Raw genomic sequence first — 27,075 nt, 5'->3', positions numbered from 1 at the left:
GGTATCATGTCGATTTTGACAGCTAGCTTTTAGCCTGGTTTCCTCTTGTCTGGTACTCGGGAAGCTCCATTGCGCGCCCGTATATATGCCCGCTGACCCACACTGCCTTCTGTCATGCACCATGTCATTGCATCGGTCAAACCATCACCCTGTCGGCATTATATGTTCCGACTCATTCCTCTAAGGAGGAGGAAAGACTCCACCGCTTAGACCTGAAGAAAGTGTTGAGCTTTTACATAAATGGTACAATAAAACACAGGGTGGATGATCAGCTCTTTGTGGGGTTCTCTGGAGCGAAAAAAAACAAGGCAGCACAGAAGAGAACCATCTCCAGCTGGTTTTGTGCCCTGCATAAAGCTTTGCTACACATTTTCAAAAAAGCAGCCTACAAAAGGCCTGGGTGCTCATTCTGCCAGGGCCAAAGCCACTACCACTGTGTTAGCATGGGGGGGGTCCCGCTCCTAGACTTCTGCCAGGCAGCTACGTGGGCGTCCTTCCACATGTTCACAAAGCACTATTGTCTGGGCAGTCTGGGTCGCCCACAGCAGCATTTTGCCTACTCAGTCCTGCTTGATATTCTGGTTTGAGTGCCTACACGGACCCGTCTCCAATAGGTATTCCTTTGTTCCTGGGACCGCAGAGACTACATCGCGCTGGCTATTTTCTCGGATTTAGAACGGTAACTGAACCTTCCACCCTGAGAAAGCCCTCTGCCAACAGGCCACCGGGTGAAACACGTGTCTTCTGTTTTTCTTGTGTGATTTCACTTTTAGAACAAGTCATTAAAAACAACATATTTTGTGAAACAAAACAATAGGAGTTTTGGAAATTATTCCTCTCGCAACACTTAAAAGAAGGCACAGACCTCCATCCACAACTTAAGCCAGGTACTCCTTTGGTATCTATACAAAAAGTGAAGAATCTGCAGCTAAAAGTCTCTATCAGAAGAACAAGTTACTTACCATGAGAAGTGCTCTTTCTGTAGAGACTATATGCAAACAAGGTACAATGCTCCTCAGAACCATAGAAAAAGGGGAAAAGGGAGCAGGGCGGAGATACTGAAAGGTGAGGGGAACGGAAAGGGGGGGTTCCCCTTGGTGGAACTAGGGCTCTCACACACCCAGTGAGCTAGGTGTCATGCTACATCATATGAGCTTGCCCCTCGTCGGGTCGGCGCTGCAATACCCGACGGGCTCCCGAACCGTGGCTCTTTAGCGGGGATCTTTTGTTCCTGCCAGTTGGTGCAGTGGGGGTGAGGGGCCTAGTGTTTGTAGATGTGAGTGAAAGTGGATTAAAACAGGTCAGTCTATCCTAGCCATTATTTTATTCATAAGGTGAACTGCCTGATTAAAAGGGTGGAGAGTGGCAGAGTACTAGATGTAAGGTGTCTAGTCATCTAGCTCTACTCTCAAGATCAACATGTTTCATGCCTCTTTAGTCAGGAGGATCTGGGCACTTCTTCAGGATCAAGAAACAAAAAACCTATCTACACTGCGTGGTTAAGTGTACTCTACATACCACGTTCACAGGTCCGTGACCTGAAATGTAAACATGAATGAATGTTAGACACAATATTATTAATGGTCATATCGTATCTCGGCTGCCCTTAGGGACACAAGTATTGTAATAGAGTGGGGTACGGTGTTAACACAATCATGGTAGAAATGATCTAGGCATGGGTCCCCGTACTGTGTATGATCATTAAAAGCGTGGTATCACCTTATAGTGCCAGTGGGAGTGCTAACAATAAGGATGGTGAGGAATGAAAAGATAAAATACATGGAAACAATAATTCAACAATAAAACCTCATGGTAAAGCTTAAGACTGGAATGGGCGACAGATGGGTAGACTCACCTGGTCTGTTGCTTAGAAGTGCTAGCAACAGTCCTAGCGGTAACATAAAACTGGACACCGATTGGGTCATGTAACACATAATCAACAAGGAAAATGTTAGGCTATAATGGAGCAGGGTGGTTCACAATATTGGTTCTGTGGTACGCCCGCCTTGAGTGGCGCGACGGGGGTGAACAACTCAGGTGGTCCGCGTTCCCCCGTATTGGTGGGATCAATGAAACCATGATGCCAGCAGCCGAGAGACCGTACGGGATGCGCACTTGGTCGCGTTTCTAACGGTAGCGGAAGGGATGGAAGCGGGAGGGGAGGCGCGCCGGACACCCACGAGAAGCGCCCAGGTCGCGCTCGCTCAGGAAGCGACCGGGTCGGAGCCCGCATAATGAAAGGATTGTAGCCAGTACTCACCTGCGTATTAGTAATGCCAAGCCTTAGACCTACCCTGCAGCCAGGAAACGAGATGGTAGCTGGTAACCATGGCGGAGGGCGGATATAGTCTGTGCTAATCTGGCCGTGGGAGGAGTTACACACAGGGCGTTGCTCGCGCATGCCTGGTCGCGCGATGGGATCAATGCAACGGGGTGGTGAATCCCGCGGCAATCTTGGAGTGGAGTTAGAGCATAGTGGGCACAGTGTGATGCAGTGTCATTTGCACAAGGAATTACAAGTAAAGGCGATGAGAGGATTTGATCAACAATATCGACAGACATGACAACCAAACACTAATGGCGGCACTAATATTAATATTCGAATAATAATGGCAACTATATTCCTGGTTTGGCGGCCAATAGGTAGTGGTACAAAGGTGACTACAGGGGATCAATTAATCATTACAGTGTTGAATAGTCGAGTGAGTTTAAGACCATCAAGACCAGATGACAAAAGTGAGACACTTGGTCTGGGTGGCCCAGAATAGCCACTATGTAAAAAGGCAATGGGTGTGATATATGCCACAGAAGGTAATGATTTAGAGAAGTGAGCCCCATGGGATATCGTCATTAAGACCTTCTGTGTGGGATGAAAGTCTATGGACCCATCTCTGTTCAATCCTAAACAGGGAAGATTTAGAAATCTGTGGGTGGGATTCCAGTACAATCCAGTGTATTGAATCTGGAGGATGTTGTACCTCTGTGTAATGTCTGTATAGTCTGGTTGTAACTCTTTGGCAGCGAATGTTGCTCCTATGTTCGATTATTCTGGTTTTAACTGTTCGCATAGTCATCCCTATATATTGCAAACCACAGGGGCAAGTGAACAAATATATACATTGTCTTGTGTTGCAATTGGTGTGTTTGTGGAGGGACCATCTGAAGTTGGTAAGCAGGGAACCCTCTTTGGTTACTGTCGTGTATTTCCACACTGTGCAGGAACCACAAGGATAGTGTCCTTTTAATGGTGGCCGGTCCCACAAGTTCTTTTGTGAACTGACCGTCTGAAGTTTCGGTCTTGTGTGGATCAGCATATCTTTCAAACTCCGAGTTCTCATGTACGCAAATCTAGGCCTCGGTATCTGCAGTTCCCCTGGGTTAAGGATGCCCCAGTGTTTCAAAATGATTTATTTGGTCGTGGCTGAATTAGGAGTGAAAGATGTAACACAAGTGATCAGGTCAGTAGTGGGTTTTGGGTGGATCTCAAATAATGACTCTCTGGGGTTATTTCTTGCTCTTTTCATAGTCATTAACTATTCTGGATGGATAACCTCTAGCTTTGAGATTGTCGTCTAACGTGATTGATTCTTTTTTGTAGTCAGTGGTCGTTGTACAGTTGCGTCTGATGTGCAAGAACTGACCAAAGGGTAAGTTATCCTTTAAGCGCTTTGGGGTGGTGACTTTGATACAGGAGTAAACTGTTGCGATCAGTGGGTTTCCTGTAGAGGGAGGTAGACAAATTCCCCTCAAACAAATAGTTTTTTTGGTGGTTTATCCACTCCACGAATGCATATCAAGTGGCAAGAGTACCGTGCCAAAAGATCAGGATGTCGTCTATGAAGCGCTTCCAAAGTTTCAAGTTATTATAGTAAGGATTGTTGTCATTGCTGATGACATCCTTCTCAAAGGCTGCCATGTACAGGCAGGCTAGGCTGGGGGCAAAAGTGCTCCCCATCGAAGTACCTTGGCGCTGATGGTATAGTTGTTTTTTGAACTCAAAGACATTTTCAGTTAAGGCCAAGGTCGCACATTCCATGATAAAAGAGATGGGAGTAGGAGTTTGCCAATCGAAAGAGTTCAGAGCCGATTCTATGACCGTGAGGGTCGCTCCCTGGGGAATATTTGTATATAGAGTCTCCACGTCAAGCGTGACTAGGAGGTCGATCTCGTCAGTGGCCTCAGTTTCCTCGATGATTCTGAGCATGTCCGTAGTGTCTCTCACAAAGGAAGGTGTTTCCCTCACTAAAGGCTGTAGGAAATGGTCACAGAACTTAGACAATGGCTCAAGTATAGAGCCAATGCCTGAAACAATGGGTCGGCCAGGAACCGGGGTCGTACCTTTATGTATTTCAGGTAAGGTGTAGAAGTAGGGGACCCTCGGTTCCTTAGCAACCAGAAAATCTGATTCTTTGTGACTTATCCAACCATTGATCTCTGCCTCATGTACCATCGTAGAGATAGAGGTAGTGAGGCGAGGTGTGGGGTCGATTGTAATGGGGGTGTAGTATTGGTCATTAGACAGTTGACGTATGCATTCTTCATCATAGTCAACTGTGGATTGAATAACTGTGGCCCCGCCTTTGTCGGCCTGTTTAATGGTTATGGTTTTGTCTTCTGCAAGGTCCCTCGCAGTGAGTGACTCAATTTTGGAAAGGTTGCGAAAGGAGGAGGGATCATGTGTTAGTGCTAGATCTTTAAGCACTGCCTTCCTGAACGTCAGTATGTCTACTGGGATCATGGTATTATTGGGAGTGAAAGTGGAGGGGTTCCTTAGTCCCGAGTCGTTTTGTTCAGTAGGTGGTCTATCCTGAAAGTAAGATTTCAGTCGTATTTTGCTAAATAGATTTTGTACTTCACAAAGATCCCTAAACTTGTCCTCTCTAGGAGTGGGGACAAAGCCCAGGCCTTTCTGTAATACAGCCTGCTCTGTGGCTGTGAGGATGCGATGAGACCGATTTACCACTAATTCCTCTTGCTTTGTGTTTTGCTCCGGGTGTCCATGCCTCCCGTGGGTTGGTCCTGCCATTGGACCTGTTTCTGTGAGCCTCTTCCTCTGCCCCAACCTCTGTCTAAAAAAGGGGAGTTGCCATTGTTAAAGAATTGAGGGGGTCCCTGTTGGTATGGTGGGTATTGCCAAAAGGGGGGTGGTGGTTGGCCTTGGTATATAGGGGGTCCCTGATAGATTGGTACGTTGCAGTGTATCTAGCCACAGATTCCTCTCTGACCCACCCATCCTACCATCTGTTCTGTGATTGGACTTTATCCTTCAGTAAGATCCCAAGTCTAGGAATCTGCATACTATCTACCAATTTGCTTTTAGGATTCTGCGTCTGGGGGCACGGACAGTCTTGAAAGCAACTGATGTCAGGGAGCGGCTCTATATAGGCTTTATATATATATATATATATATATAGGTCCTGCTCGTCATTATTTCTGGAATGGAACAGCATCAGTGCGAAACCACAAGGGGTCACCTCCTGGCTCGCTAAGGTACTGCTGAAAATTTTCTGGATCCAGTCTGACGCCTGGGGAATATTCAAAAGGTGAAGAATCTGCCACTAGACAATCTATGCCAGAAAGGTTGCTACGGACGGTAAGTAACTTGTTTGTCTCGCACGTGCCCAGGCAACTGGTCACCGGGTCTCAAATTTCCCTCCCCCATTAGTAGCAGTCTCTTCAATTCTCATTTCTTGGCTCTTTTAGGTTTGAACAGTATCTATTTCTATTTCGTTGCCTCACTTTGTTGTTTTCTGTTTGAAGGAACAGGAAGAAAGTGCACTTTATGCATGTACTGACTTTAAAAAAAAAAAAAATCCACTAATTTTCCATAGGATATTTACTACCGCTAAGGGCCATTTAGCGAGTCTCTAATTGCAATATTTTGTGACTCGCAATTAGAGACTCACAAAATGAAATGTCCTAATGTGTCTCAGATACATTAGTGATTTCCTATGGGGTCTCAGTTGGCCTGCCTCGTCAATATTTATGAGGCAGGTCACAATTTGCGACCCTTTGGGAATGGGCAATAACACAGGGATGGTGGCCTACTGGGGACAGCAGACCACCATGTCCGTGTTTACTTCTAAATTCTAAATAAAGCAACTTTTTTTTTTTTATGCAGTCCTTTTTTCTTAAAGGAAAACTGAATGCTTTTTAAAAAGAAAAATGAAACGTTTGCTTCATTTTTTAAGGAAGGGCAGTGGTCCGTGGGTCCTTAGAAGGCTTTTTTGCTGTGATTCACCAGAAGGAAGGGTCCCCCTGGGACTCTTTCCCGTTTTTGACTGACTTACCACCTACTTGAAGTAGGTGGTAAACTGCAATTGTTTTGCAACCGCATTCTGGTCGCAAAATAGTGCACATCCCCCTGCGACTCGCTATTAGGAAGAGACATCCTTGACACACCTTCTTAATAGTGACTTGCAAACCCTATTTTGTGAGTTGGTAATAGCGAACGGCCCAAAACTCAGTTTGCGACCACTAAAAACGGTCGTACATCTGCCCACAAGACTTTAAATGTGCAACGAATCCTACTTTTATAACTAATCTGAACACTGTAATAGACTTATGCCAAAGTGTAAATAGTTTTTTATCTTCTTCCATTATAGGAAACAGGTTTGTATATTCATATTGTTGTGACTTTTATCAAACCAATAAATAAATTTGACTTGACTTGACATGAGGCGCAAAGCAGGGTGTATGTAACTAATTGAACAGCAGCAAGCAGTTCCATGGAAAATAGCATGAGCAGCACACACATTTTGATCTTTTTATAGCTCATTTTGATTAACAAGGGTTGCTCACAGGGTTGCGCACAGCCATTCTGGCTACTCATGCCCTTGTTGGTAAAACACTCGCTGTCGCTTGTTGCTTTCCCTTCCTCTGACCCCCTTCCTTTCCCTCATCTTGCCTTGGTTACTCGTATCATACACTCATGTCCCAGATGCTTTTTCATTTCCCAGAGCTAGCCTGCTACTGTGCCACCTGACAAAGGTGCAAACCAGAATGTATGAAAAGGGAGCAGTATATGTGAAGTTTTAGTTTAAAGGCTGCACCCCTGTCTTCTGTGTGAGGCCAGACAGCTACGTGTATAATCTTTACGGTGTTGCTATCTTTAAACACTGATGCCTTGGCTTCCATGACAGAGGACCAAAGTGCAAAGCTCAAAACTAGGAAAAATTATGTTTTGGGGAGTAAGGCTTCTTAGAAATGCATGTTTTCACGTGATGTAATTGTGGAGAAGTATTTGTTAAGACATTTGGCAAAAAAAATCAGTTCCTAAATATTTTGACAAAGTAGTTGCCTATTCATAAACTCTTTAAACAGTTCAAGTAAATTTCACACTTTAAAAGTTACTTTTTCTTTCATACCAGAGGGTTGAACACTCTTCTACTTATGTGTCTCAATATAAAATAAGGAGAAGGGGGTGATGCTGTATGACTTTTTACAGTATTATGCTACTAAATCAGAAAGACTTTCCCTTCTGAATGTGTCCTCTTAAGTACAGGAGCTAATACTGAACTGGAGGACTGGTCTGCCCTCTATGTCCATTAGTATGAAGGCTGTTAGTAAATCCTCCCTTTCCTACCCTTGTGTAGATACCCATAAGCAATCCCCTCAAGGCAGGCTTTCTATTCAGTCAAGTATTTTAGTAGGACAAGGGAACCCCAATATGCGAACCTGGGGTCATACGTGGTAGAAAGGAACAATGGTTCTAGTTGGCCTAAAAAGGTCCAGGGAGAATTGACCCTGTAAGGGGCAATGAGGTCAGTAGAGGTATAAGAACTTAATTCTCAGAAGAGAGCAGTAGGTCATATAAAGAGGGACATGTAGGTCAATGTATGAAAAGTATTTATTACATATTGATGGAATTTAGGTGCTCACACAATAAGTGACAATAAGCGTGAAGTGAGGGTAAACTTAAAATAAAGACATCGCATTGACAACAGTAGTAGAACCTCCTTTAAAGATTTGTTGCACAGTTTAAGGAGTTCAGGTTGTAAGGGGTCGACGACGTTTCAAACTCAATTAATCGAGTTCATCTTCAGGACAAAAGTGTGAGCAACTAGAATTAGGCGGGTTGAAATGGTAATTATTGTCTGTGTCTGTAGGCGTCTGCGGAGCGCTTTGCTTCCAAACGGGGCCTGGATAGCCTGCGTGTTAATGCGCGTTAGTGCTGCACGGGCACCTCATGCACATTGGAAATCTCAGCAGTGGCACTTACCAGCTTCTTTGTCTTCAGATTGGACTGTCCATTGATTTTTAAAAAAAGGTGGCATATCTTGTTATGCTGTTTCTATGTCTGATCCCGCCCCCCACAATCTAAGAGGGATGACATTTTGCTTATTCAAATCTCTTCTCCTTTTTTACTCTCCTTTTTGTCTTGCCAGTCTTCAATGATTAAAATGGATTTTCTTGAAACAAAAGGGAAGGTGCACCAGCAAAAAGACCAAATCCAAAATGAAGTCCATTTAATTTCCTTTATTCTTATAATATTAAAAAGTGCGGTAATAGCGCAGCCAACGCGTTTCGTTCTAAAAATAAGAACTTCTTCAGGGCAAATTGGAGTACTTCTAGCAATCACCAGGAGTCATGAGGTATAAATAATTCCATAGATATTCATAGGACAATTTCTTAGTAAGATAATCAGAAATAACGCTGATGATCATCCAATGTAAATCCTAGCTCAACGGAGATATGTCCGATAACAACATTTTTTCTTAGTATCACTCCATGATAAGAGTGAATCAACCCGTATTACGGGATCCAAAATTCTAGAGATTCCCGCAACTCCGACCCAAAATATGATCGGTAATGGTGATACTAAGAACATTTTTTGTTATCGGACATATCTCCGTTGAGTGGGTGACTGCTATTCTAAGAGACATCCTTTTGTTACTTCCAGTTTATAAGTTAAAATCCCAATATAGATCAGTGAATTATTAACTGTCATCAAAGAACTGCATGCACACTGCAAAGTATAGCTTGGAGCATATATTAATGTTGCAAAAAGGGTTAATTTGGGTAGAAATCGATTCTTATTAATAAAGAGAGCCTCCAACTATGTTGTTCTGAGTTTGTGTTTCTCTAGACCAAGCTCTCTTAAACTGTACTGCCTACCAGTATGGATGACATGCTACTCCTACACCTTGTAGTCCTGCTTATATAACATTTCCATTACACTGATTTACACATGTATGATTGAGGGGCACTTTTAAAAGGTGGAGGTGAGGGAATCTGTGGTGGAGCTGGTCACTACCTCCACCATGGATGTGGGGGCGGCAACAAACATTGTCGCACTGGGCACCACCTGCGCCAAAGCTGGCCCTGCTTATGTTCATTATATATTTTAAGTTCAGGGTGAATAAGGTAACCCAGAAATTCCCATATTGTCATATGTCTAAATATTAAGAAAGGTTTCTGGACGCCACCCATATTAAAGGACACTCTCATTTTTATTATGCAGAGGTATCCTTGATTGATAAACGTTTACCTATCCTTGGGCTTTACTTTATTAGGTTCAACATCATTTCCACAGCCCATATTGTAAGAGTTTGACAGAACCTTCAGTGATGTCTTCAAGGAGCTTGCGACCACAATGATGAGCGATATTGGTTAATAATTCCACTTATCGGCAGGGTTGGCACAGGTATATTTAACATTGGTATGATCTAGGAGAATGTAAACTGATTTTGGTCAACCCCTTGTGAAAGGGAACAAATAAGACGATGTATCGCTGGATCAAGTACTGCTCGTTTAAATAATTAAGATTGTGACCAGATAGGAACTGGTGCTTTAACTAGGTTTAACTTTAGATATTACACGCAGAAAAGCATCAGCAGATAGAGAGAGAAAAGAAAGATTCTAACCTGGAGGATTCTAGAGAAGTGATTTTCTTGAATTACTGATATCCTTGAAAAGGTATAACACAGGGACAAAGAGCGTGTCTGTCTGGAAAGTCTGTTTTAAAAGCATTTTCTGAGTTTGTGGGCTAAGCACATCCTAGTGGAATAGAAATACTTTTACTTTAAGACCGCTTCATGCTGTATAAAATGTTTGGAACTGTGCATAGATGACTTGTAAACAAGCCAAGCATAACCATCATCTGATCTATGCCAAGTGTATTCTGCTCTGAGAACTTAACACTTTTTTATTTACTATAGAACTGTGTAACCTGCGCATTTGTTTGGAGAAGTTATAGTGTACGTCCATCTGAAGTGTCAGCATCCTGAGTGATCCTTTCACAGTATGAAGCACAGTGGTTGCACACTGATCTAGTTTCAGAAATTACAGTGCAACTCCATAAAAAACTGTGTTTGCAAGGCAAGGAAAGCTCTGATAATGAAAGTGTCCGCATCTTGGTTTTTCTCGATAGGTCTGTGACTTTTGGCACAATTGATCAGTCTATCATGTGGGATTGAATATGGGCAGTTGTGATTTCCATCTCTGCTTACTCATGCTTTAAATCATTTATCTCCAGTCTATTCCAATCTCTTACCCTTTTACCCATCACCTCCCTCACCATTCAGAATGTGGTGTTTCTCTGGGCTCTTCCCTTACATCGTCCCCGTTTACCATTTCAATTGAGCTACTGGCTAAGTGCATCTCCTCCAAAGGATTTCTTGTACATGTAGGCTATTAATAGCCTGTTTACTTTTAATCCCTTCACTGCCTCAGTCTGGAAGATATTTTCTGTAATGTTTGCACAGAGGTTGTCAAAATATTACACCAGTCCATCACTTGGTGCTTGTGTCTGGAGCCTATGTGGTACAAGTATTCCATAATGGTTTACTTGGTAAATATTAATTTGACCTATATATGTTTCAGTAGGACAGTCAAGGGTCTAAACCGGGAGATAGTATATAGTGCCCTTACCACTGAACAGGCAGACTGAAGCCAGTGATACACAACCTCTTTGTTTTGCTCCTCCCTTCTTCACAGCCCCTTGAAGAATGCCCTGGCAGCTCCATCTATTTATCCTGAAACAGTTGTTTGGATTGTGCTTCATGATCTTTTTATCTTCTTATATTTATGCTGTATCAATATTACTGTATGTATTGTATTTGTTTTCAATATTCCTGCCTTGGCTTTGTAGCGCCGTGTTGTCTGTTGAAGTGCATGCTGGAGCTAGGTTGCTTTATCTTATCTCATATGGCCCTAACATGAAGTTTGCAAACCTGTTCCCCTGTCCAATTTAGTACAAGATTGGTAGCATGTATGGTTAGGAGGATGCATGGTTGTGGTCTGGTGTATGTCTGATGAGTTAGTATTCTATGTAAGGCTATGAGAGGTGTTCCATCCTTGAAGCCGCATACTGATGGAAGCATGGGTTGTGAAGTAATTTGGAAGATAGTCTTGTGCTTTTATATGACTACGCTCCTAAGTAAATACCTCTGTTGTGCTTGTCCTTCAGTATTAACCTATCTTTGATGAGCTATGCTGTCTTTAGTTTAGTTGAACTCTCCAGAAGGTGAGAACAAGCCAGTGCTTGTTTGCATGGATGCTTTCCTATTAAGGGCAAACCGGAGTTAGTGAATGTAATACCCGGTACAGCTTGGTGCAAGCCAGTACTTTCCAGCATTTTTGTGTCTTTGTTCAGTCTGTTGCTCTGGTGTCGTTGGTCGAGGCACCAAGACGGAACGGATACCAGGTTATGTTCATCGTTAGTGTTGTTTTAGAACTGTGTTAAAGAGCAGTAGTGAACAGTGGCATCCATTTGTGTGATTAACGAGTTGGTCAGGTACAACGATAATGTAACCATCATGTGTCTACAAGGAAATCGTTTTACAGGTCACAAATGAAATTCTTCCCAGATGACATGGGGGAACAGAGCACTATGTGAAAATTTCAGAGAAGATCAATTTTGAACTGGAGATTGCTTGGGAAATTGTCAAATTTGGTTCAGGAATTTACTTCCTTCCGTAATGCAAGGTGATTTGTTAGTTTCCTTCTTTGTATTAGTAAGTTTCAGAGCTTTAGTCTGTACATAGATGACCGATTCACAAACCCATAGCTTTGCGAGCCTTGAGATTAAAACTAGAAAAGCAGCTGGAGTGCTGACGTACCATTGTGTCTGGTAGGGTCACTTTTTTGTTTCTCTTTCTTCTTTGCTTTTCTTTGTGTGTAGGGATACACCAACGTTGTACTCTCCTTCCTGGACTAAACCAATGGCATCTATTTTTCAATGTCTCCAACAAATCCAATACACTACTTATGACTGGAGTATCTAGTCCTTTTTTTAGGTCGAGCCTAGAGCAGCACATGCGCTGTTGTTCAACTTTTAGTAAAGGGGATCTCGAAAGTGCTACCCAGGCATTTGCTGGCTGGCTACAAGCTTGAGTGCTCGTGCATCTGCCTTTTCTGCACCAGCCTTCAGCACCATCTGTCTTTCCTCTTCCTTGCTCCCTGCCTCCGCCCCTCCCCCCGCTGTGGCGCGCGCATCCCGAGCGTGCTTTAGTGCGTCATCACGATCGCGATCACTTTTGCTTTCAGAGTTTCTTCCTAGTCCCCTTCTGCTATTGCTTCTCTCTCCTCACTTTCCTACTCCCTCTGTTTTTCACCTTTTACCATCTACCCCACATTCTCCCCTCTCATTGCTTCTTCCTCCTCCTTTCACCCCCTAGTCTGTCTTCCATTTCCCTGTTGACACACCTCTCCGCCTTTCACTGTTTCATCCTTACCCTCTTTCTCTGCCTTACCTCCCTTTACTTAGTCTGTTTATTGACTTCGTGACTCTCTTCTCCCTCCCCACGCCTGTCTCTCCGTTCACTCGAATCTGGCCCTCTCGAAACCGATGCCTTTCTGTCCATAAAGCCCCTTTCTATGATTCTGCCACTCTCCTCTTTACACACTCTCCCACCCCCCCCCATTCCTTCCCCATTAATATCCCATCTTATTAAGGACAAACAGGCGGGGGTTCCGACAGCAAACGGAAGACGTCGGTTGAGTGATACTGGAGTGACCATTGGTGTGAGAGTGAGACATGTCCAGGGACATATTCTCGGCACCTCGGAGGAGCGGCTCCATCTTAAAGCGAGAGGGCAGAGGCGTGTGTCCCTTCTGCCTCGAGGGGGCTGTGCATACAGAACGGATGTCTTTGCTTTACTGGCAGGACGTGCTATTCAAGCAGAGTGCACCACTTCATGGACATAAATCCCCGGTACCGAGCACGCTGACTTTATATCACCCCTCCCCCACCGCACGTGCCTCCTGCGCAGCCCCAGGGGCTCCGGGAGGTCAGCCACGGCCCTGTCTGCTCTGGGTGTGGAATCCCCGGGCTCATGTTCCAGGCTGATCACGTTACAAGTATTGATTGGAAGGAGGCAGCTATAAAAGAAGGGACATGAGATAGAGAGGAGAGTGGGTCAATGTAACAACCAGGACTAGGTCTGACTTTTGTTAGAGGAAGTGTTTGGTCATAGTTGGGCTCTTTGTGTCTGTTGCCTCAAGCTGTCCTAGAAAGAAAATCCCAAAATAAAGCAACACATTTATTTATTTAAATCATGCACGATTAATTAAAAATCATTGCATAAAAAATATATCGGAGAGAAAGAACAACAATTAAAGTACAGCATTTAGTTGGAATACATTAAAATCAGGAGTCAATTCATATTCCTATATAGGATCAATCCCTTAAAAACTATTCAAATACATTGTTTACAACACAACACAGTCAAACATTTGGAATAAATGAAATCAAGTTGACGAGCAGTAATAGAGCCCTGAATGCCACAGTTCATATTAATCTTCAACGTGCTCTTTGAAGGTAAACAGTACCTGACCCAGGCTCGAAGATGCACATCAACCTTGGTTAGCTTACTTCCTTGGTGGCTGTGCTTTCTTCACAGCTATTTTGATAAATTTGACCAATCTTATGTTTAGTAGAATGTTGGCTGGGTTCATTGCTTGTATAACGTCTTGTCTGGACAGCTGAACCTTCAAATCATTAAATGGTTTACGCAGTAGCTCTTTTTGGGCCTTGAGGACGTCTGAAAATATACAGACCATAGACCCGATTCACAAAGGTAAAGTTAGTCCAAAAGTCTACCTTTACTAATACTCTGTATTTACAAAGGTAAGTTACTACTAGTAACTTTACCAATAGTGAACTCACTTCCAGTAAAATTACTACTAGTAAAGTTACTAGTAGTAACTTACCTTTGTGAGTACCGAAAAGAAGTAAAGTTAGACTTTTGGTCTAACTTTACCTTTGTGAAATGGGCCCAGTATGCGTAAATGTTTCCACTTTGCCCCTGCAAAGCCTGCACAGGTTGTCCTTGACATTTCTTAACCATTTTGGGGTGCGGTCCAATGTGGGTAACCCTCCTATGTGAAATGTTTTAAGCTTTCTTTCTATAAATGCTGAGTAACCGAGCGTAAGGTATGGTTGACTTTTTTCAGTTCTATGTAAGAGTTAATTTTCATCCAGGAGTGAGAAAGCCGCGCCAGTTTGTTTTTGACCACTAATCTATTTAGGTACCAGGAGCTGATGTTCACGGCCTTTTTGAACAGTGACTGGATAACTTGAAGGTTCCAAACATCTCTTACCTGCAGATTGTTAATGATTTCTCTAAGTAAAAGATGAGTGGTCTTTTTGCCAACAGCTGTTATTTTTAGCCATGATAATTTGTCTAACGTGTCTTTGAGACTCTCAAGGCCTCTTTTATGGGATTTTGGCATAGGGCAACACTGCAAGGCACCTTGCTGTTCTGCCCTATGCCAAAGTGAAAGGGCAGGAATACACCGTATTTATGCCATATGGTGCATTCCTGTCCTTTCTGCCTGTGCTGGTGCCGTTTTGGAGCCTAGCGCCAATGCAGGCACCCTTGTACCATGGTGCAAGGGTGCCTCTGTTTCAGGCAGGATTGTTTTTGTGCAGGTGCGTAAAACAATCCTACAAGGCATCTTCCTCTTCCTATGTGTGCTGCAGAACGCAGTGCACATGGAAAGCGGAAACAAGCATTGGCATAGCCAATAGGTCTTGCTTTTGGGACCTTATAAGTATTTAGTTATGCAGCACAAAATCCTTGGTGCAATCACATCAGCTGTTGCATGGCTAAACACTTATAAGGTCCCAAAGGCGAGACCTATTGGCTATGCCAATGCTTGTCCATTATCTGTATTGTGCATATATTGTATTGTGCATATATTGCTATATGACGGTTATTTTGATAGGATTATTTAGACTGGCAAGCAAAACCTAAGTCAACATGCCAAATCTTTGCCAAGAAATTCTGTATTTACGATACCCTCTTTTTGTTGCAGATGACAGTGCGATGGATCCAGACGCAACTCCATATTTAGAAATTACAAATCAAACTGGTTATTCCATCAAGATTCCACATGCTGAAAGAAAAGTGAGTTACATTTATTGTTTATGCATATGTATCTTTCCTTCATTGATGGCTTCCTTTTTCTTAAGTTGTTGTGTTAAGTTATGCTGTCTGAATCTGGATGACAGACAGTGGGTGGTGCTAAGATAAATATGGAAGTAGTCAGTACTGTCACTGGCACTGGTACATGGCACCATCACTTTGTTTTTGCTGTAAAGTTATGTTTGTATTTATTTTTTATTTTTTTTGTGCCAAGACCTAACTTTTGATCCTTCAAAAGTATCACTTAGAATGGAATATTCCCTGATACTACACATAAGGATAGCACGTTTCCAAAAGTGCAATCAAGCATTACCTAGATGATTAGCACCAACAGCATAGAACAATATTTTACGCATTGCATGTTTAAGCACTGTTATCAAAGGAGAAGCTCAGTTTCAGCTAGTTATTGACCATGGTGGACTCAAGGGACCACAGGAGGGACCATGATGGATTCAAGTTTGATCAATTGGTAGGTGTTTGGTATAAGATTTCATTTTTGTTGCCAATTATTTATAGTTGGGAATCGGTGTACTTTCAAATTGTCGTGGTGGATACCATAGATTTGTGTGACTCTTGGAATGTTTGAAGATAGTCGGCTGAGGGCTGTTCTAGATTTAATATTGTTTGGTTCTTTCTGTTATTCAAAATAGTTATGAGGTGTTTTCAAGAATATTATGCAATATGTTTAGATTTTTTAATCATGAGTATGAGCCGACACTAAAAATCCAAGCTGAGCTCATATGATGCCTTAACTTTCACCTGTGGGGATATGGGTTGGTTTCATAGCCCTTTACAAGCTCTGCAAGGCTTTTAAGGGTGTAGATCCCAAATAACTGGAGCAATTAGCATTACTTGATATCCCCTTGATAATATTCTTGGCCTAAGGTTCTCTTGCAATGATTATATTAGAGGGCTTTTGACACTCACTTGAATGTTGCTTTCTGACAATACTTTCAGGTAAACCCTAAAACGTTGACATATCCATTTCAAATAAAAAGAATGTTGAGGTATTCAAACTATGACCAGAAAGGACACCCAGAAAAGCAAAAAGGTTTTGATTGCCCCAATTATTGAATCATATCACAACACCAACATCTTTAACCTGCTACACCCTTTGTCAGCATCTGTGTATCACAATTATTGGGGCTGAACGGACCGAACTACTTTCCCACCAAAACCATTGTTAAAAGAAAAAGCCAAAGATCCTTGTGTAGAGGAAGTGACATCACTGAATTCTCCAGATCCAACACCAGTGATTGTGTTTGAAAATCAGTGATGTCACATTTGTCTCTCTGTCATCCATCCTGACAATCACCCTACATAAGCATGCAACATAACTCCATGGAGAGCCTCACATGCCACTTCCTATTCACTGCCACTTAGTCAGAGTTCTTTCACCTCATCTATCGGCCTCCTGGACTGAACAGTTTTCCTAGACAAATTATCAGATCGCCTAAGACTACCTTTTTCATCTGGCAAGCCCACACCACCCTTGGAGACTTTTTACCTTGCAGAAAATGCAGGCATGAGGCATACTCCTCAATGTCCTCAACATAGCTTGGCACACCGTGTTACCCAATTCCTAGGCCTCTAGTGCGGACATCACCAATCATCCTGTGTAGATGGACAGAACAGAGCATTTACTATCCCCATCTCTATACTCTGCATTTAACCAACACATTGAGGTCAGCCTAAAAGAGAACAAACTTTTAGATCCATCAAAGATCATGACATTGACAACCTCAATCTCAATCATCTATGGTCCTCCGATCATCACTTACATCTTGTCACGATCTGGGGGTCCCCCCTCAGAGCACCTGTGGTTGGATTTATAACCTCCTGGGCCGAGGATTTAGTTTAATACCCCAACATGAATTAGAAATCCAGTTGTACTGTGACCCATACAGACCCCAGTAAACAATACTGAAGAGAGTGGTGTTCTCAGGTCACGATTAGTCCCTCTAGATGAGTTCAAGGACACAGCAGAACTCCAAATCCTCTTTCGTAAAAAAATAACACTCTCAAAATAGCACTAAGAGTCATGGGATACAACTTTAAAATGCTTATTTCTAAAATACAAGTCTGGTGTATAAAATAGGAATGGGAACCACACAGAATGTGAAAATAAATGCAATAATGCATAACATGGCCAGCAAAACAATGCGAACATTTCAAACATGGTTAGCAAGTTGGTAGCTTCCTAATACCCTATCACTACTAAGCACTACAATTTAGCAAAGGTCGAAAATAGCAAGGCTAATAATTAAGATGGCAGAAATATGTTTAGCTATTCTCTATCATACCCCTTGCCCAGAAGCGATAAGCAGTATTGTGCTGAAGGTAAGTTCTTTGTGCTGTTCTCGGACTCTCGTAGCAACCCCCGTAAGGGGCTGGTTTTCAGCAAACTGGTGTGATATCTGGCCATATAATTCCGTTGCAAAGCCTCTCTAAGCGATGGCCAAATACAGGGGTTTTTATAGCACCTGATCATAGATTTTTTTCTCATGTTTGTAAGCTTGACGACATTAAAGACAAAATAAGTCTGGTGATAAATGCGTTCACATGCTGAGATTTTAGCCTCTGCTGTTAGCATCCAAATTAACATGGCATTGACTATAATATAAACGACAAAAAACGTCAGCCTAGATAGGAGGGGGCCTCGATGCTAACACTTCTGCACATGTCTATACTTCACACTTTTTTAGTAAAAAGAGATTAGAGTCTGTGGACAAGCCCTTGATAAAAACAGAACAGATTTAAAAGGCCCTGTCATAGTGTTCATGACAGCTTTCAATACAATTCAAAATGATTTATACTCCTACTACAATAAGTAAGTGCAGCACAAACCTTTTACTACTCTGGTACTCAGAAGACCTTGATGGTAACAAACTCTCCCTTCATAGACTCGAAACAAAATGGAAGAAAAGTATGCTACTGGAAGCCAAGACCATATGCTACTGAAGTCCCAATGCAAAACACACAGTTAACCCATTGCATGAGCCAAAGCCAAGCACTGCTAAACACCATTAATGAAGCAATCGACAGAAGGGCAATGCCCTTCAGGGTAGTTGAGAACTAGATCAATGCTGATCCTCCTATCTGACACGCCACAAACAGATTCAGTGCTAATAATGCCTACTCCAGTGAAACAATGCAGAAGAACCGATAAATCTGAGAGCTAGTTCTAGCTACAGATTCCTTGGCTTAGCATATTCCCCAGGCATCAGACTGGATCAGTAAGTTTTTGAGCAATTCCCCTGTGGGCCAGTAGGTGGCTCTGTGTCTGCGTCATATGCGCTGGAAATGACGTTAGCGATAACTATATAGGCACCACCCTGGCATGCTTACGTCTGTACTTTCTCTTACGCACAAGATAGCGTTGATCCCATTAGAGCTACCCTCAGTCGTTTTTTGACTGACTTTTTTCTCAAGTTTTGTCAACACTTTTTTGAGAGTTTATCTCCAGGTGTGACAGGATGTCCCTTAAGAAACTGGCTGGTTTGAAACCATGTGGTGCTTGTCACAGGCAGATGTCTGTTACAGACCCACACTTGGTGTGTTTATGGTGGTTGCAAAGGGACCACGCCTCCAAGACTTCTGAGGACTGCTGCGCCATGCACTCTTAAGGCTTTGAGGGAGTGATCTTTCAAGCTCCTCGATGCCTGATGTCAGCTGATCCCGCAACACTCAAGTTCTCGGTTGTGCGGAATGTCCCTGGATCATTGACGGAGCCACACCCGACGAGTATCGTCGCACTCTTAAGTCGTCTGGGAAGTCAGGTAAGTCCCACAAACACAAGAAGTCGACAGGGTTTTAGACTTCCCAGTGCCCATCAGGCTTCTGACAAGGTGCTGGAGCTTAAGCACTCCAAGCTTAGAGCTTCGGCTGAGCCTGAATCATGGTTTGCTCCGTACTTCCCTGACTTTCCTGGAGCTGAAGTGACCTAGCTGAAGTAATTTTATGTGGCCATGCACCTCATATTTGGACAGCCCGGCCCCTTTGGTGCTCCTTTATGCACCATATGCTTGTTAGCTACACCTACTGGATCCACACTTGTCTGTTTGCCCCAGGACAAATCGGGACACCATGGCATGGCTCCCATGTTGGATCTATAGCAAAGCCGCTGGCGAGACCTTTCTCTGTGCCCCCTCCAGTGCCAACAACCCATGGTAGCACCAGTCCCATTGTCATTCCTGACTCAGAAACGGAGCCGAACAGGCCTTGCCCGATGCCGGTTCCAGCTGAGACTGGAGCCATGCTTTCCGGATCGGAGCAAGTCCCTTTTGCATTAGACAGGCCTGGAGAGGGAGTCAATTGGAAGGTGCATGAGGACCCTTATGAATACCAGCATCCACTAAATGAGAATGAGGACAACTTTTATGGGTACCTGACGGAGGCCAGTAGATTAGACACCTCAACTGACACTGGCTTGGTCTCTCCTCCTACAATGGCTACAGAGAAGGGAGCCTCTTTCGCTATGGTGGTGCGTAGGACGGCTGAGGTCTTAGACCTTCAGCTACCCTCTGTGGCAATAAAGACACATTTTTTGTCATCGGTGCTTCAGCCGGGAGTCGCCCCCTCTGAACCTTTGCCCTCCTTTAATGAAACCCTTACTAATGTCCTACTCGGGGCCTAGGCCAAGCCTTGCAAAGTGACTCCTGTGCATAGGACAATTGCACGCCATCATCACCCTGAACCTGGGGACCCTAGTTTCCTTACCCAGTAACCCACCCCTGAGAGCAAGTGGGCCAAGCCTCCACCTCTAGGATCAACCCCTGCACATTCCCTACTACTCCACCGAATGGAGAATCCAAGAGGCTGGATCCAGTTGGCAAGAGAATGTTCTCTTCCACCAGCCTTGCACTGTGGTCGGTGAACACTGCATGCCTTTTTGTCTGATTTTCCCATACGATCTGGAGTTTCTCAAATGCTGCCAATGGTCTTGGAGGACGCCTGAGCCATACTCTCCCAAGCTATTGCTGACTGGAAAGATGCAGCAAAGTTTACCATACAATGTGGACTGGACACGACCGACTCGCTGAGTAGAGCAACAGCTGAGAACGACTGGCTTTTCAGGAGATGTCCAAGCCTCACTAATGGACATGCCCTGTGATTGATTTTGTCTTTTTGGAGAGAAGGCAGACAAGGCGCTGGATTGCTTTATGGCCAGCAGAGTTACCGCTAGGTCATTTAGTTTGTCTATGGCCCCTCGTCACCCTCAGTCCCTCTTTGTCCCTTTCATGGCCATGGAAGGAGGCCCCAACTATGTCTATACCCTCCCAGCGACCACGGCCAACAGGCTTCCCAGTCTTTTCATGGCCAAGGGCGCAGGTCACATAGACCACATTAGATAGGTAGTAAGAGATCGTGCCACCCCACCACCCCCCTGTGCAGCCGCAGCCTCCAAACCTCTAAGTTTGCCCTCTGACCATCATGGGCATCCAGTAAAGGGCAGCATACACCATCATCTGCACCGCTGGTGGTCAGTAACAGTGGGATGTTTGGTTTTTCAAAACATCAAAACGGGCTATTCCCTCCCCTTTTTGACTGCCCCTCCACCCATGTCACCAACTTAAGACTGCTGACGGAGGACAACCTCTCCTTGCTCCGTCAGGACATGCTGGCAATCTTTGCCAAGGGAGCCATAGAGAGGGTTCTGGCATCAGAAGTAGGTCGCAGTTGCTATTTCTGCTATTTTATGGTGTCCAAGTATAGAGGCCTTCGTCCTGTCCTAGACCTGCACCTTTTTAGTCTCTTCAAGATGCTCACGATCGTGCAAATTCTGTTTGCCCTGGACCCAGGAGACTGGATGGTAGCGTTGAAATTGCAGGATGCTTATTTGTACATCCTGTCCTGCCTGCCCACAGATGTTAACTGCGGTTAATGGTTCGGCCAAGGGCACTTTCAGTTTGCTGTGCTCCCCTTCAGCCTTACCAGTGGCCCTCAGGTGTTCACGAAAATGACGGCATTGGATGCAGCTCATCTGCAGAGGATAGGAGTTCCAGTCTTTCCCTACCTTGACTACCCTGATGATTGACTTTTGATAGAGGGCTCACCACAGGCAGTCATCTCATTCCTCCTGACTATGGCAAACCTTCTGCACTCGATGGGATTCACTATCAATGTGCCTAAGTCACATCTGACTCTTTTTCAGATGCTCCTTTTCTTCAGAGCTGTTCTGGACAGTTTTAGGTCTGTCCTCCAAAGCAGCGAGTTCAGCCTCTGATTCCAGTGGACTGGACTTCGGCAAGAATAACCCTGAGGTTGTTGGGCCTCATGACCTCCTGCACCCTGCTTATACCTTGTGCCCTTTGGCATATACAGGCTCTGCAGTGGGACCAAAAGTCCCAGTGAGTGCAGCATCAGAGGAATCTCTCTGACATGGTACAGATCTTGGCGGGAACTGCAAAATATCTCCAGTGGTGGTTGACAAACCGAGATTGGGTCAGTGGCAGATCCCCCTCCTTTCCCCAACCAGAGCTGTCTGCCATGGCAGATGCATCACTTCTGGGATGGAGCTCAGTGCCGGCTGCCTCAGAATGGGTGTGGTGGGGTGGAGGGATGAAAAAAATAAATAAAATTAACTTAACTTCGCCGCCGCACTCCTCTCCTCTGTCCTCACTCGTCATTGGTAGCACAAGAAGCACCCATGCTCCCAGACTCTCCCAGCCAATTACGACACTGCATCAAGTTTCACATATACATGTACATTGGATACCATTATGAAAAACTAATAAAGGGCTATGCAAAACAATTCACCATCGACAATAACAGGTTTTTTTCTCTTTTTACCCGTGCTGAACGTAAGTTGAAAGTAGTCTTCACAGGTGAAACCGCACACCTTAATTAGTACAAAGCCCAATAGCATAGGTTTATCAAATTCCTCTTTGGTCATCTTTAACTTTTGTTTTAAAGTTATTTTCCTATTAACATTGTTAATCTTCTTCTTGGCTTGTATAATATCTTGGTCATGATCACTTCTCTGGAGGAACATTTTCACCAAGTCACAAACTGCTGTTTTAAAGTGATAGTACTCCCTACCAATCCTTCAAAACCTAATCATTTTCTCATATCGGATAGACTTGATTTGAAATTTAGGGCATGCACGTTTCATAATCAGTTCTGGATTACATGATATCTTGTTATAAATCCTACCTCTGCACACAGTTTAAATACAGTTCCACATTCAGAAAAGTAATTATCTTGCCATGTGGTGTTGTTAACTCTATATTATTGCTATTATTATATACTCCAGTTCGGTTCCTGTTCATATCATGTATGTATCATCAATAAATCTGCCCCTATCTAATATTTTATATGTCCAGAAATCCTAAGTACTAGCCTAGATAAGGCCAATGTCAAACAACCCATAAATAGGTTGACATAAGGGGAGGCAAACCTCGAGCCCATCATGAAGCCATGTTCATACCTATACCACATTTCTTCATAAATGAACACATTGGTCTCCAGAATTATTTTAATCCTATTCAGTAGCATATTCAACTGTGGGAAAATTATGTATTCATCCTTCAACTGTATGAAAGAAAATAAGATTATGCATGTGATATTGATGGACAATGGAACACACTAATACATTATTCAAGGACATAAAATGTACTATTAGTATTTGTACTAAGTGCGGTGTACAACTTGAACCTGTGAAGACTGTTTTGATTTATGAACCTTTGGTACTTTTGACGACAGAGTCCCTTACTTCAAGTATTTTTTACTGGAGTTAGATCCTGTTGAACTTAGGAATTTAGTTTTGCAGGTGTGTGTTTCAAACTTGCCTTAAGTTGCTTTTCTTTTTAAGTAAATAATATATCACACATTGTTCAGCCTGATAGACTGAAATGGCGCTAGACTAGAGATAGTTAGATATCATTTATGTGAAATGATAAGCAATTTGGTGCACTTTATGTTTCTTTTTTATTTGCAGGAGTTTTCATAATTCTGGTAGTGTAACATTATAGTAGGCTCGATCCAGTTATATTAAAAATTACACATATACTGACTATGTACGAGACCAGCCTAGAGGAAGGAGAGCTCCCTAAAGACCAGTGCATGGCAAAAATAGTGGCCATCCGCAAGCCGGGGAAGCCGACCCAAGACTGAACATCCTACCGCCCCATATCATTGCTCAATGCGGAGGCCAAAATTTTGGCAAAAGTGTTGGCCAACAGATTGACCCCCCACCTCCATAAACTAGTGCATCCAGACCAATTTGGATCTATGCCGGGCAGGAATACGGCGCTCAGTCTGAGACGGAAGAATGTCGGGTGAATTCCCCTTGGGACATGGAACAAGACCGGGTTGCCTTCTGTCCCCACTCCTCATCGCCCTAGTGCTGGAACCACTGGCGGCCTAGATAAGAAGACTCTATTGTCCGCGGGCTCAGGTGGACAGAGGAGTGGGAGGAGTGGATATCCTTGTATGCAGATGATGTCCTGTTGTACATAGCATCCCCAAGACGTTCGCTACCCAGACTTTTAAACATCTGTGAGACGTATGGGAGGTACTCTGGGTATTCAATCAACTGGAACAAGTCTATCCTGTATGTATTGAGTGGTCCCCGTGAGAGTGGTAGAAGATGGCTTTAAATACCTGGGGATTTACATCACAGTGAACCCAGACGATTTTATGAGTAAAAACCTCCCAGAGCCCCTGAAAACACTACGTCGAGATACCAAGCCTTGGCACTCCCTACCATTGACTCTACTAGGAAGAGCTGTGCTCTTTAAAATGATGGCACTCCCCAGATTTCTTTACGCCTTGCTAAATACCCCATTCCCGGTTCCTCCATCGTATTTCAGGGCGATAGAAACGGAAGTACGCAGCCTCCTTTGGGACCAGAAACCAGCCCGAATAGCCATGAACAAACTGGTCAGAGGTTGGTACGATGGCGATATAGCACTCCCGAACACACAGATATACTATTGGGCCTCCCAACTTATTGTGCTCAACCTGTGGCTTCACTCCCTTCAGACTGAACCCGCATTCCGCATGGATAGGCACGTCCTGGGAGCGGGAGGGATCATGAGGGCACTATACAACAAAACTCGCAGGCCAGATCTCATGGGACCCACTGCACACACAGTCCAAATATGGTATACAGTACTTCTAAAACTGGTCTGGGATAACACAATGACACAATCTAACCCACTCTTGGAGACCGGAAAACTAGATACACTGAGCAGCTGCAAAGGGTTTAAGCAGTGGGATTTAATAGGAATCTCAAGGGGAAAGCTATTACATTTGCACAGCTTCAAGATAAGTATGATATGGCACTCACAGAACTGTTTTGCTATTTTCAAATTAGACATGCACTCAAGGCCACCATTCAACCAGACACTACCCTCCCAGAGACCTCCCCACTGGAGGATAGGCTACTAACGGAACACATAGATAAAAGAGCCATAGCTCTAACCTACCAATAATTAATAACCAACCAGACGCTACACAGAATATCCACGAAAAATGGCAGGTCGACATTGGAGAACTAGATGACACTGACTGACAGAAAGCGCTAGAATCCTCGTGAGAGGTGGCAATACCCTCAAGACTACGATTAGTACAACTCAAAGTGCTCCACAGGATGTATCTATCTAGGGTAACCTTAGCTAAAATAGGGAAGGCCGACACTCAGCTCACTTGCAGAAATGTGGAGCAGTGGGCACGTTCTGTCACACGATATGGGAGTGCCCAGAGATTAAAACATACTGGGAAGCAATCAGGAGCACAATAACACTAGTCAGCGGATCTCTGGTACCAACAGAACACAAACGATGTCTCCTGAACATATGGGAAGTCACAGACCTCAATCGCAAGGCCCAAGACTGGGTGACACTGGGCATGGCAATAGCAAAACGCAACATTGCCAAACACTGGGGGGCACAAAATGCACCAACATATGGGGAGTGGTGCAACGACATGGACTGGGCTATGGTGGCTGAAAAGGCAGTATATGTGCATATAGGGTGTCCCAAGAAGTGCAAGCGTGTGTGGGGAGGGTAGAACAAATTTAGAGGGAGTATTTATACTCTGCCACCAGGAGAATTTTCGCTGGATGTCAGCTAAAGCAACGTTGTACCAAATACTGGAAAATTTAACAAAGAAAATCACGTGACAAATGTGTATGGATGCTAGAGAAATCAGTTGTAGCACAAAAGCTCTAACTTTTTATACACGTAACTAATTCTGTATGAGATGATGTTCCAAGTTGTACGCTTAATAAAAAGTGTTTAAAAAAATATATCCATTCCATTAGTCTTTATTCGATTTGACAAAATCATAAAAGACACAAACATAAATCAAAACATTGCATATAGAAACACGTTAAAATTGTTAAGTTCATCAATAAATAAGTTAAAAAATTGATTCTAAAAAAGCATTAAACTAATCGAGCTAACAACAAATTTAACAATATATAATTAATAAACCCCCATCGACTACAGCATTGTAAAAACGTTTTACAGAGTTTCACACTAGGCAACAGCGATGTGGGTTGCATGAGGAGGAATTCTGTGGTTTGCTAGAGGCTTTCGTCCTTAGATTCCATGCCCATCCCAAAAATTTTGCTAATGGGATAGAAATGGTTGGAGAAGCGCTGGTGCATAGAATTCTTAAAGCAATGGCACTGCTCATGGTACCCAGGTTCCTACACAATGGTGACAACCACACTCGCCTAGGAACAGCTAATGCTGGACAGACGAACAGTAGATGGGCAATAGATTCTACATGTACCCCACAAGCAGGACAGATCTCTTCATTTGCACTAGACCATCTGCCCGTAAGAGACTTAATTGGAAGAGAACCTGCTCGCAGCTAAAAATACAGCTTCCTGTCTCTAGGCTTTGTGATCAGGTCCCAGTAAGGTTCAAAAGCGGGTGTGAACTTCGCCTCTAGATAACGACCAGCCATCCCGTTAGGATTTATACAACTCCACACCTGGTGGTTAACCCGCTCCCAATAAATAGCTTTCATAACTTTCTTTGGGGGAAACTGCGCAGTTCTAGGGTCACTCCTTAGCCCCGCCATGCCCATGACTGTTAAGGTCTGGCGGAGCTGCCTCAGCCATTCAATTTTATGAAAGACATCTAGATCTATAACATCAATAATCCCTTTTGCGTACAAGGAGAGCTCGGGAGTAGTCCAGAGCCTTCGCCAGTATAAAATCGGGCGTAATCTGGCGATGTCTGCAACGGCATTTCTGCCAAGCTCATACCTTACAGGGACCATAGGTGAACTCTGCGGGAGGCTTGTTATACTACGGAGAAAAGAGTTTTCTGCTGTTGTTAGGGGAACCAGCCGACTAAACCCCCATAATTCTGCCCCGTACAAAGCTGAACCCAGGGCCTTTGCCTCGTAAACTTGAAGTACAGGTTTAACGGGCTTAGTAAAAGACTTTTTGTGTTCTCTTATCAGGGTTCCTGAGATTTGCCTAAGCTTCAGGGCAGCGACCTCAATGTGCTTATCCCACTTGCTGGTACTAGTTATGTGTATACCCAAGAAAACAAAGTTGGAGACCATTTCTACTTGTTGCCCATCCAGGAAAAACTTACTCACTCTACGATTTGGATGCGGATTGAAGGCCATGAGTTTAGTCTTGGCCACGTTTACCTCCAAACCATGGCCAAGACAAAATTCCTCAAAAACTTTTAATGCTCTCTGCAAGCCATTTGGAGTTTTTGATACGATTAACGTA

At 43.7% G+C, this 27,075-nt stretch overlaps 1 protein-coding gene across 1 annotated transcript in view; it reads left to right on the top strand.

Annotated features, from left to right (window-relative positions):
- NUB1 (negative regulator of ubiquitin like proteins 1) overlaps positions 1 to 27,075 on the top strand; it is a 260,190-nt gene that overhangs the window by 80,602 nt on the left and 152,513 nt on the right. The window contains exon 7 of the mRNA XM_085632023.1: positions 15,262 to 15,353. Coding sequence (XP_085488149.1) covers positions 15,262 to 15,353 — 92 coding nt within the window. The remainder of the gene's footprint in view (positions 1 to 15,261; positions 15,354 to 27,075) is intronic.

The sequence above is a fragment of the Triturus cristatus genome, chromosome 10 (genome assembly GCF_964204655.1).
Source record: "Triturus cristatus chromosome 10, aTriCri1.1, whole genome shotgun sequence".
In the NCBI taxonomy this organism is placed as follows: domain Eukaryota; kingdom Metazoa; phylum Chordata; class Amphibia; order Caudata; family Salamandridae; genus Triturus; species Triturus cristatus.
This window is presented reverse-complemented; position numbering and strand designations above follow the sequence as displayed.